This window comes from Mytilus californianus, unplaced genomic scaffold, assembly GCF_021869535.1.
Source record: "Mytilus californianus isolate M0D057914Y unplaced genomic scaffold, xbMytCali1.0.p SCAF_10, whole genome shotgun sequence".
NCBI lineage: Eukaryota > Metazoa > Mollusca > Bivalvia > Mytilida > Mytilidae > Mytilus > Mytilus californianus.
Genome location: NW_026262582.1, coordinates 43,442,814 through 43,455,236, shown reverse-complemented (window position 1 = coordinate 43,455,236; position 12,423 = coordinate 43,442,814). Strand labels below are relative to the sequence as shown.

The following is a 12,423-nucleotide window of genomic DNA, read 5'->3' as shown; positions in this document are numbered from 1 at the left end:
ATTACTTTATTCAATCAAATGATCAGTATGATTGATAAATATTGCTTTATATGCAGGGAACCATTTATTTTGACTTTGCCCTTTTGTTTCAGATAAGGGTGAAGGTTTGGTATCATTAAAACCCGCTACAATTGTTTGCACATGTCCTAAGTGAGGAATCTGATGTTCAGTAGTTGTCGTTTGTTGATGTGGTTCATAAGTGTTTCTCGTTTTTTATATAGAATAGACCGTTGGTTTTCCCGTTTGAATGGTTTTACACTAGTAATTTTTGGGGCCCTTTATAGCTTGCTGTTCGGTGTGAGCCAAGGCTCCGTGTTGAAGACCGTACTTTGACCTATAATGGTTTACTTTTATAAATTTTGACTTGGATGGAGAGTTGTCTCATTGGCACTCATACCACATCTTCTTATATCTAATTACACACTTATTCAATTACCTATCTAAACACTGGTAAATAAGGTCATGTAAAATAGCTTGAGCATTCTTAGTATTTTCTTCATGATCACACTTTAATACAACTGTCGTTCTTTCTGCCCAATTTTCTTGATCATCTAATTCTTTAATTTGTTCGTACCTTGTTGGTGTCACTTTGTGTGCAGTCTGTGGGGTCTGAAATTTTACCTGAAAAAAAATAAGTATGAAAATTAAAACTTCAATTGAAAAACCCATGAAATGTACAAGAAAGTCATTCCTTTTTAATTTATAGCTCTTCAATGTTTTTGGTCCTTATACATCCTTGGCATTCAAATATTTGGCTTTGAGCATTCATGATGAAGGTAAATCCAGGAAAGCGCTTCGGACGCATGAAGATTATAACGTGTTGTTTTCATTTTTTTCATAAATATATTTAAATTTTTCCCTATTTTTACACGACCTTTTAAACAACAGACTTACTTAAGTGATTGTGTCAAAATAAAATATAATATCGAGCATAGTGTTGCTGGAGAAAAAATGTGCTACAATTATCTACAAATGTACCATATAAAGTTGCATCCCAGTCTTCAAAGTTATCCAGAGTTTTCGTACTTTTTTTTATTAATCCAGCATGATTCTGTGAAAGGATCCATTTCCATTTTAGAGTTAACATGGTTAATTCAAAATCATGTAAGATTCTTATAATCATCAACTTACCCTGGAACTAATTTTGATTTCAAATTTAAATGCAGGGTTCTTATGGGCCAATGATATTTCTTGTTTGTCTGTTTTAAACTGAAAGCACCTTACATGTATTTACCTGTTTACTAATCCCTTGAAAATCCCCATTTGTAACGTTTAAACATTAGCTCAGCTGTGAAGGTAATTACGCCTTGTGGTCACAATAAAAGAAACTTTTCCATAGAAACTTCCCAAAAATGAAAATGGGAATATAACATGTATAAGAATCATTCCCAAAACACATTGATTAAGCCTGGCCAGCTACAGGGTCAAGTTGACTTTTGTTATTCAAATAAATAAGAAGATGTGGTACGAGTGCCAATGAGACAACTCTCCATGCCCTTACCTTGAGGTTTTTATGAACAGGTGTTGATAGTTGTATGAGATTATCTTTCGTGGAAGGTTTCAGTATAGAGTTCTTGACTACGGGAGTCTGTGCCAATGAAGGAATACTGAATTGATTCTCTTCATCATCCATCAGTGAAAATTCCATTAAATTACTGATATTCATTCTTCACTGAAAAAAGTCAATTTCATATTAGTATAAGTATAAACTTGTACTTATCTTGTATACATGAATTTACACCAATCATTAAAATTAACACTCTGCACTCGCTTATTTTTTATACTTGGTTGCTACACATTTTGTGGTATAGGAGAGCAGCTGAGAGATTGACTACCCCCCTTTTCATATATTTTGAATAAACTATTACAGTAGAACAATTTTTCAGGCATATTTTAAATATGACTTGGGGTTTTGCCACTGCAGAAATGTCACACTTTTTATCTATAATTTTCCATTGGCGGCAGATAACAAGTGCTGATTTCTTGTTAATTTTTTTGATCAGATCCATTTTTTTTGCATGTGGCAATAAAGATTAACCCACTTTGATATTTAAACAATGTTTATTCTCCATATTTGCATGATTTTTTTATTGGATAAACACTATTGACCCTAAAAATTTCATTAGCGAATTCTTGCCCATATCCCATCATAATTTTTCACAATAAATAGTGCTTTAGCTAGCATGCTTTTTCCTTTTTCATGGAGACATACATTTGTAACTAGATTTGACAAATATCTGTAGCATTTTCCTTAAGTCATACTTTTCATTTTAATTGCTTGATCATATCATATTATATCATACATGTAGATGTGGAACCGTAGCTATAACTTATTATATTTTTGACAATTTGCAGACAATCCCAAATTGTCAACATGGTCAAAATATATCATAAGGACCATAAGAGTTACAGTTCCACAGCTTATTATATCATGCAGCTTGAAAAATATTCCAAGTCCCTGTTTTACATTATGATCTGGAAGTCTCTGTAAAAAACATTATCAGCCAACTTTATCCTCATGTGATATGTTTTTTTCGTACTAATAACAATTTTCACTGCTAACTGTTGAGTTTATATTTACATTTGTTGGGCTTAGATTTATTTGTCAGAGCTTACTTCGTATTTTTACAATTTCCGTTTACTTTGCGATTTTCATAGTCATAAAAATGCATATGTGTCATATGTTTTCATATCAAATAAAAATGGGATCAATATGTGGACAGGAAATGGCTAAAAAATCTGGAAATGAATGTTTTAAAAAATTGTAGTTCTTGTGATTGCGTAAATCCAGGTGATAAACTTTTATTTTATATTTTCCAGTACTAATAAATATTTGCACAGAACTCGGTAAAATTTGACGGACCCGAATTTCTGAATAATATAAATTGAACGTTCCAGAAATTCGGGTCTGCAAAAGTTACTGAGTTCGGTGCAACAATTTATATAATACTCTCTGAAAGTAAACGAACTTTGGAAATTAGGGAAACCTTTTTGAAAAAACCAGTAGGTCATAGATACCTCATATCAGTGTTCTCCCCAGGCCGATATGACGCTGCGGTGCCGCACCGCCTTCATAATATTTTTGTAGATCCCGCAGCGTCTTAATTGGCCGCTGTCCCTTAATACTTGATCCGGCAGCTTGTTAATTTTCACATTTTCATTATAAATGTTGGTTAAAATTGTCAAGTTACTGATCACCGCTGATGGGTCGGTCAGTGTTACGCAATAACTGATAATTAGTTTTACCTGAGACACGCTTATCTCAGCCTTATCGGATTATGTTATCAGGTAATAGCGTAAATGATCATCAAGAAGATAGATATTTTTGAAGAAAATTAAAAATTTTAAAAACTTCAGTGCAGAAATTGAAGAAATAGATCGCAAATGCATTGTATTAACGCATCGTGTGTGTGATCACTTGGCCATTTATATAACGAATTTTTTCATTGGTCGAGAAGAAGAATCTATTTAAACACGACCAATGAACGTGTTGAATACACATGATAAATTTGAATACACATTGCTAAAGATATTTACGATGAAAACTATGAATGAAAGTATTAGTAGTTGAAAAAATTAAAATAAAGTTTGATTAAAGACAACGAGGAGTGATTTACTTTAATAGAAAGTGAAAAAATGTTTCTTGCAAGGTAAATTCGTCTGAAACTGTCATATTTTTAGAAATAAAATGATCATTGAACATCGATCGTGAATCCGTGCGTCGGGAAATATGTGACAATCAACACGGGTACAGAATCGCCGCATCTTCTGTATAATGTCACTGGTAAATAATTTCAATGGTTTTAACTTTAACGAATTTGTAAAGTTTCGTTTATATCTATCTGCCAAAGATAGGATTAAACAACGCACGGAACCGTAATGTGAAACTACGGAAACTGGTCAGCTGTTCATTTATAAAAAAAAATTGTTTTAAAAAGTTGTATACCAAATATCTTAACCATATTCGATTTTATTAATTCTGAATGAACATGTTCTCTGCAAATAACAAAGGGGTGAATTATAAGTAAAAGGTAGATGATGGAAGTAGAAGTTTTTTTCAGACCAATGACTTCTATTGAAAAGGGGAATACACCTCCGTCTACACTGTCAGTATAAGCAGATTTCATTGCTTCTCCTAATCCCAACCAAGCTCAAGTTTTAGCAATTGATAAAAGCAAGCACCATGTTTCTGGTTTCAATGACAAGTGGCTGACTGAGTTTTCATGGCTTAGTAATGTTAAAGGGGGTATAAGCAAAAGTTATTGTGAGTGGGGGTTTAATTTTAAACCCTGAAGAGGATAAAGACAAATTTGAGGAACAGACTCATTGTCACAGTCCAACAAAATAACACTATTTTGAAACAATATCCCTAGAAGGAGCAGAGAGTAGAGATGAATATTTATATTTTGACTTCTTTAATTGACTGAATATAAATAACTTTTGTGTTTAAAATCAATTTATTTCATATATATATTCTTGTAATTCATTAATACTCTGCATTATTAAACACATAACACATAGCATTATAATTCATATTGCATGTCATGATTTATGACTTATTGCTTCAGATCACAAACGTTCACTCTAAAAAAAGAGTTACGCGCCCATGAATTTTGCGCCTTAAAAAAATCCTGGGGAGAACACTGCATATGGAATTGTAACTTAATATATCATTACTTTTAGAAATTTCTGGAAAAGTTTAGCATCAACAAGCATACAAAAGGTGCGAATTTATACATGTATATATATGAAACAAGAGTGCACACGCTGAAATGTCTCGCCTTCTTTACTAATCACTGATATTATGTTGATAGTCCTAAATATAAAGCTTTTTTACAACTGTCACATAAACTTAACATTAACCAAGAAAACTAAACATTGACCAATGAACCATGAAAATGAGGTCAAGGTCAGATGAACCATGCCAGGCAGGCATATACAGCTAACAATTCTTCCATACAACAAATATAGTTGACCTATTGCTTATAGTTTAAGAAAAACAGCCCAAAACACAAAAACTTAACACTGAGCAATGAATTGTGAAAATGAGGTCAAGGTCAAATAAAACCTGCGCGACAGACATATAGATCATAAAATATTTCCATACACCAAATATAGTTGACCTATTGCATATAGTATTAGAAAAAAAGACTAAAACTCTAAATCTTAACATTGACTACTGAACCATGAAAATGAGGTCAAGGTCAAATGACACCTGCCAGCTAGACATGTACACCTTACAATCATTCCATACACCAAATATAGTAGACCTATTGCATACAGTATAAGAAAAACAGACCAAAACACAAAAACTTAACTATAACCACTGAACCATGAAAATGAGGTCAAGGTCAAATGACACCTGCAAGCTAGATATGTACACCTTACAATCATTCCATACACCAAATATAGTAGACCTATTGCATACAGTATAAGAAAAACAGACCAAAACACAAACACTCAACTATAACCACTGAACCATGAAAATGAGGTCAAGGTCAGATGACAACTGCCAGTTGGACATGTACACCTTACAGTCCTTCCATACACAGAATATACTTGCCCAATTGCTTATAGTATCTGAGATATGGACTTGACCACCAAAACTTAACCTTGTTCACTGATCCATGAAATGAGGTCGAGGTCAAGTGAAAACTGTCTGACGGGCATGAGGACCTTGCAAGGTACGCACATACCAAATATAGTTATCCTACTACTTATAATAAGAGAGAATTTAACATTACAAAAAATGTTAACTTTTTTTTCAAGTAGTCACTGAACCATAAAAATGAGGTCAAGGACATATGGCAGATTCCATATAAGAAATTGAAATGTCTGTCAAAATGAATAAATAAATAAAAATAATAATTACTGTTATTTTAAAGATAATCTGTGAATGTTTTGAGGAATAATGATGTTAGAAGAAATTATAAAAATAATTTTTGGATATGATTGTTTCCGTTTAAAGTAGAAATGATTAAAACAAGTTGAAAAAATGCAAAAATTTTGACAGAATTAACTCCCATTTTTTTACACAATGTTTATGTATTGCAATGCTTTATGTTGACACTTGTATACTGGTATTTACTAGTGTAGTCTGGTTATTCAAACATAACTGTTCCCAAATTTGTTACTTTTTTTAGTCAAAAACATCTGTGATATACATTTTTTTTCATTTTCAAATATCTTGCTTTATAGCTCAGTGTCTGTCAATAAATCTTATGTCAGGAACATCGCTGTAAAAACTTTCAAAATCATTGTAGGTTCCAATATATGCCAGTTAAAACTGTAAGTCATGCTGTGCATAAGAAAAAACACATGTTGATTCTTTCATTTAACTTTATTCAAGCAATAGTTTTAACTTATATGTTTCCTACATAAGATCTGTCAAACTTGTTTTCTTATGTCTGAAACATTTGAATGTGCTAACAGTTAAAGTTCTTTGACCTGTAGTGAAATCTTGTTAGATGTTAGGCTGCAGTATTTTCCAGGAGTTTTAAAAATGACTTTCAACTAGGATTTGATTTCCAATGTCAGTCAAAAAAAACCAAATATATATTGTCTGTCAAAATATCTTATGTATGAAAAATCTTATGTCAGAATCAAGTCTGTCAAAATCTTATGTCAGAAACTCAATTTGTCTGTCAAATCTTATGTCAGAAATAATAAAGTCTGTCAAATCTTATGTCAGAAAAAATAAAGTCTGTCAAATCTTATGTCAGAAATAATAAAGTCTGTCAAATCTTATGTCAGAAAAAATAAAGTCTGTCAAATCTTATGTCAGAAACAATAAAGTCTGTCAAATCTTATGTCAGAAACAATAAAGTCTGTCAAATCTTATGTCAGAAACATAATATTTAAGGCTTCGTTTATTTAAAAAGGATGATGCTCATAATTTTTTTTTTTGTCAAATTGTCTTTATCTTTATTAGTATAGCATGTATTCAAAAACAGAAGTTCATTGATTATGATTTTTGCCACACGTGCTTATGGGAGTTGTTTCACTTTCTTATATGGAATCTGCCATTAGACATGTGACTGACGGAAACTTCGTAACATGAGGCATCCATATACAAAGTATGAAGCATCCAGGTCTTCCACCTTCTAAATTATAAAGCATTTAAGAAGTTAGCTAACGCCGCCGCCGCCGTAGCCGGATCACTATCCCTATGTCGAGCTTTCTGCGACAAAAGTCGCAGGCTCGACAAAAATTGCTAGCAGTCAGTGAAGATTTCATGGCAATATAGGGTCTCAAAGTTGAGAATGAAATTTTCTCTCAAAGTCCATCAGAAAAAAAATGGCTTTGAAGTCGCAGGAAGGCGTCACAGCAAAAAAATTAAAATAGCCTTTTAAGACCTTATAATTATTAACCATGATAACTCCAACTCGAAGATTTTTGACAGAAATGATCAATAACCACATAATAGTCATGTAACTTGAAGATCTGTTGTCCAAGAGGCAGTTGACACAGCTACAAAATGTATAACTCTTGCAACCCTCCAGAATTTCTCTCAACAGCTTTTCTAGTGATGCATATTTTTGACATGAAAAAATGGTTTTTAGGTCTTTAAAAGCAACTTCAACAATGTAACCATTGTGTCCATGGAGGTTACGAAACAAGATTACTTAATTATTGTGCACATTTTGTGCCATATCTAACATGTCTAAGCGACTGTGAACATGGTGGTAATGTTTAATATTTATCGCGATGTAGTGTTGATGCCGTTCCTAATTTAGAAACAAGACATGTCACAAAGTATGAGAGGGAAATCAAAACGGATGAAATGTGAACGACATGAAAACATATGAATGGCAATATTATTGTGTAAAATCTGGATCTGCCAAACCAGAACTTGTTTCATGCGAAAATAAAAGTAAGGAAGACGAGAAGGACTTTCCTATAATGGCTATTGAATGAACAAGTGCATGTGGAAGGTAAGAGGGAGGGAACCTTTACTATCGGCGGAGTATCGCATGATGATGAAACAAGTGCCTGCGATCTATCAGCTAAGAACTCCCCCTTTTTCAAAATTTGCATGTACAATCTTTCCTTTCTAAGAAACCTATATTACATTTCAACATTGAGTATTTGTGGGTTTTACCTGAATGGATGTGTCAATAGTTTAGAAAATATTCTATCGGTCTAGAAATACTCATTCATTTCATTATTTACAATCACTCATTTTTCAAAGTGACGGAAATTCAAATTGCGCGCTTTTTGGTGACTGCGCATGCGTTGATAGAAATGTCTGAGTACCAGCAATCGCCCAATTTATGAACAACAAGGGACCAATCAAGTCGACGTATTGCCCTTTAGGACCCAAATGATTACTTGTTGTTTGGGTATGCAACATTCTTACTTGCCCATCAATCCACAGGTGCTTGGGGAAATGAAACTCCCTTTTCTATATAAATATATATTTGTTTGTGTTTTATTTTTTTTAGCCTGAATAATCCTTACGGCCACTTTACTATACCATGTATACTTATCTTCTCTTAATTAATATGTTCTTGTCCTAATTATCCATACGATTTTACAATACAATTATGATAAAAATATAAAAGGAACATGCATTAAATAAAAATAAAACACAAACAAATATATAGAGAAAAGGGGGCTTCCCCTATCGCCTGTGCATCAAACCCAATCTAACAATTATGATAAGTTTGAAAAACTTTGATTTTGCGACATGAATCAAGGAATCTAAGATCGACTTATAGGGTGTTGCACTTTTTATAGAACTTGGTAGTTAATACGTCAACTTTTCCGTAATTGTTCCAACAAAATAATCCCATGATTTGCCTACCCGCCGCTCTAGACCACCGTTAAAGACCCTCTTAAATCAACCTTGAATTATGTCATGCGGATTATATCTTTTGAACAAATGAATAAATATGGCTGGTGGATAGTTATGGTCCTATTGAAAATCATACCACATCTCATGTGTTGATATAATAACAATAAACGATACTGACCAATATAAAAATAAGGAGATGTGGTATGATTGCCAATGAGAGAACTATCCACCAAAGTTCAAATGAAGTGGATGTAAGCCTTACGGCCTTCAACAATGAGAAAAACCCATCCCGTATGGTCGGCTATAAAAGGCTCCGACATGAAAAATATGAAACAATACAATTGAGAAAACTATAAATGCCTAATTTATAACAAAACAATTTACGAAAAACAAATAATTATGACAGACATGAACTAATAACAACCACAGAACTACAGGCTCCTGACTTGGGACAGTCACAAAAAGAATGTGGCGGGGTAAAACATGTTTGTGAGCGATCAACTCTCCCCTAACCTAAGACAGTGGCGTAACCATGGTAACTGACAAGACTACAGAAGAACAGACTATAAAAATCAGTTGAAAAAGGCTTAACTCAAGGCTCCGTGTTGAAATTTAAGCCGTACTTTGACCTATAATTGATTACTTTTTACACATTGTGACTTAGATGGAGAGTTGTCTCATTGGCACTCATACCACATCTTCTTATTTCTATTAACTCAAGTAAAACTGCACCAGAGGCTATAAAATCCAAATATTCAAAGGGTGTCAAAGGGCACATGTTATTTAAAAAAAAGAGAAGTAAAGTCATTAATAATAACATGTATAAAATTCTTAATTTGTACTCAGTTCTTTTTTTTTTTTTTTTTTTTTTTAGATCGCAGCATATGTTGCCCTATATATATTGTCTTTAGGGTTATTTAGGAATGTCATTGTAACGAAAGTGCATGTAATCCACGTAATATCTTTTCAACTATAACAATGTATAAACCAATTGCTTTATCTTCAAAAAAAAAAAAAAAAAAACACTTATCCGCAGCATACAGGGTCATTGGTAACAATTAAGGTCAGAATACATTATCGGCTAAGCGTTATAAATTTTGACATATAAACGTATCTCTTATACGGAATACATTTAAGTTTTTGTAGTATTGAATTGGTATTGTATCTCCAAAAAGGTAGGTTCTTACATTACACTGTTGGTTTTTCTCTTTTGAAGTACTGCTCCTGATCCTGCTGCAGCTCGAACTGTTGAACATCAAGCACAAGCAGAATCCGACTGATCTACCGTGTCAGACATACATTTTTACAAGGGTTACCCACTTTATTAAATATGTTTTATTATACTTTTTTGAGAATTGATTAATTAAGTTAATACACTGTTGGTTGTAAAGATTTATTTTTTTACTTGTTTTTTTTTTTTTTTTTTTTGTCTCTTGTATATTGCTTGCACTGAAGGCCTAATTATTTGCCAGTAGATTTACTATTGTTCATTATTGTTTTGTTAATATTCATGAAGTCGGTGACGAATAAAACTTTGAACAATATGCATTATGTATTTGAATGTGAGTCCATATAATGCAGCTACACTGTTTTTTTTAATAACCGATTGTAATATAAATAAAAACATTAGAATATAATTAAGTTATCCAATCTTTTAATACTCTAAATTTGTATAGAAGTAGGGCCTAATATAATTGATTTCATGGTGGTGTGCCCATTTAAACACGTGAGTGAAGCTGCCACATGCATTTTACATGTGTGAAGGCGTGCACGTTCACAAGTGAGTGAAGCTGCCACATGCATTTTACGTGTGAAGGCATGCACGTTCACAAGTGAGTGAAGCTGCCACATGCATTGTTCATGTGTGAAGGCGTGCACGTTCACAAGTGAGTGAAGCTGCCACATGCATTGTACATGTGTGAAGGCGTGCACGTTCACAAGTGAGTGAAGCTGCCACATGCATTGTACATGTGTGAAGGCATGCACGTTCACAAGTGAGTGAAGCTGCTACATGCATTTTACATGTGTAAAGGCATGCACATTCACGAAAATAAGTGAAGCACCACATGCAAAGTGAACATAGTTAAGGCATTTGCATAAGAACTGTTTATTTTACTTAATGTTTCAAAGAATCTTTATACTTGAGAAAATTGTTTTATTTTAATACAAATGCTTAAATGCTTTCATTTGTGTGTTAATAAATACTTCATTTACATTGAAGGAAGTTGTTTCTTATATAGTACTAGTAGCAATCACGTGCACGTGCTACTAACTTATTACGTACAGAAATAATAGGGGTATAAATGCCAATGATACAATACAGTTATTCAAAAAACTCTTTCATTTCATTCTTAAATTTATATCTGCAGTTGTTCAGTTTGAGAAAAACACATTTTTGTTAAATTAATGTGTCTCCTTCATAGATTAGAGAATATACAATCATGTGCTTTTTCGCCACTTGGAAGAAGGTGCCCAAAGGCCAGAATCAAGCACATGTTTATATTTGCGAAAGTGCGTTTTTGTTCTTTTTTTATTTACAACATCCCAACAACGTTTGAATTACATACCAGCCACATCCACCTTTAAACGTTCATACTGGGAACATCATTTCAATGTTCCAGGAATGTCCCTCACAACATTGCTGGAACCGCATAGGGAGTCTACACTTTTGCATTCACAGGGTGTTAATATGCAACGTTCTCACAACAAATACATAACATTCTTGGAACATTCTCTCAATGTTTTTGTGTTTTGTGGGTTCACACTTGGTCGTGCCGGGGCCTTTTATATATTACTTTTGCTCATGTATACTTCATCATCCTTCATATAGTCACTGCATGAGTCTCGTGGATAGTTGTCTACCGGTAATTGGCAATTATACCACGATTCTCGACAAAATATGTCTGTGTATTGATAATATAATTATTCATGTTTTTTTGTGACGTATAAAATTGTGCTTTGCTAAATTTGTTTTAATTTCTTGTTAAAGTCGGTCTGCATCAAGCATTAGAGTATTCAACCATTTTGGATTGGAAATCATCAGTAAAAAACTTACTGAAATTATCAAATTGAAGTACAGAAATTGCAATTTATGTGCGGACATTTTCATTTTAATGAAGAAATTCATACTATTTTTTAAGACTACCTTATATTTTTATCTTAAAATTATATTAACTAGTTTGCTTTGTAGTCTCATAATAAAACCATCGCCTTGTAGAATCATTACATAAATGAAAATTTCGCCAATCTGAAGAAATCATATGATAGGCATTCCAAAAAGACAGATCAAAAGTTCTGAGTATGTGTTAAATTCTTGAATAGTAATAGAGTAAAATCACGAAAGCGTCCAGTGCACAACTTTTTGTCGGTAAATTTTGCGTTAGAAGAAATTCGAGGACGAAACCCTTAATATTGTTGAATAGGTAGAAATATTTATTTTTCAACATACAGAAGTTGTCATTAAGTACTAGTAGTTGTGACCGCATCATAACTTCAACAGGGTATCGCCAGCCCAGTATCATTGATACGGTCATTTTCTGTGAATATTCTATTTTTAAAAGGTTAACTTTAGTCGAAATGATTAGGTTTTCGTACCACAGGCAAATCCAACTGAGGCATATTTGGTC

General features: G+C 33.0%; 1 protein-coding gene across 1 annotated transcript in view; it reads right to left on the bottom strand.

The window, feature by feature from the left end:
• Positions 1 to 8,217, bottom strand: part of LOC127718743 (transforming acidic coiled-coil-containing protein 3-like) — a 41,437-nt gene extending 33,220 nt beyond the window's left edge. Inside the window, exons 1-3 of the mRNA XM_052224798.1 lie at positions 8,102 to 8,217; positions 1,502 to 1,672; positions 437 to 621 (exon numbers count right to left, since the gene is read on the bottom strand). Coding sequence (XP_052080758.1) covers positions 437 to 621; positions 1,502 to 1,666 — 350 coding nt within the window. The 5' untranslated portion in view covers positions 1,667 to 1,672; positions 8,102 to 8,217. The remainder of the gene's footprint in view (positions 1 to 436; positions 622 to 1,501; positions 1,673 to 8,101) is intronic.
• Positions 8,218 to 12,423: the final 4,206 nt, after the last annotated feature.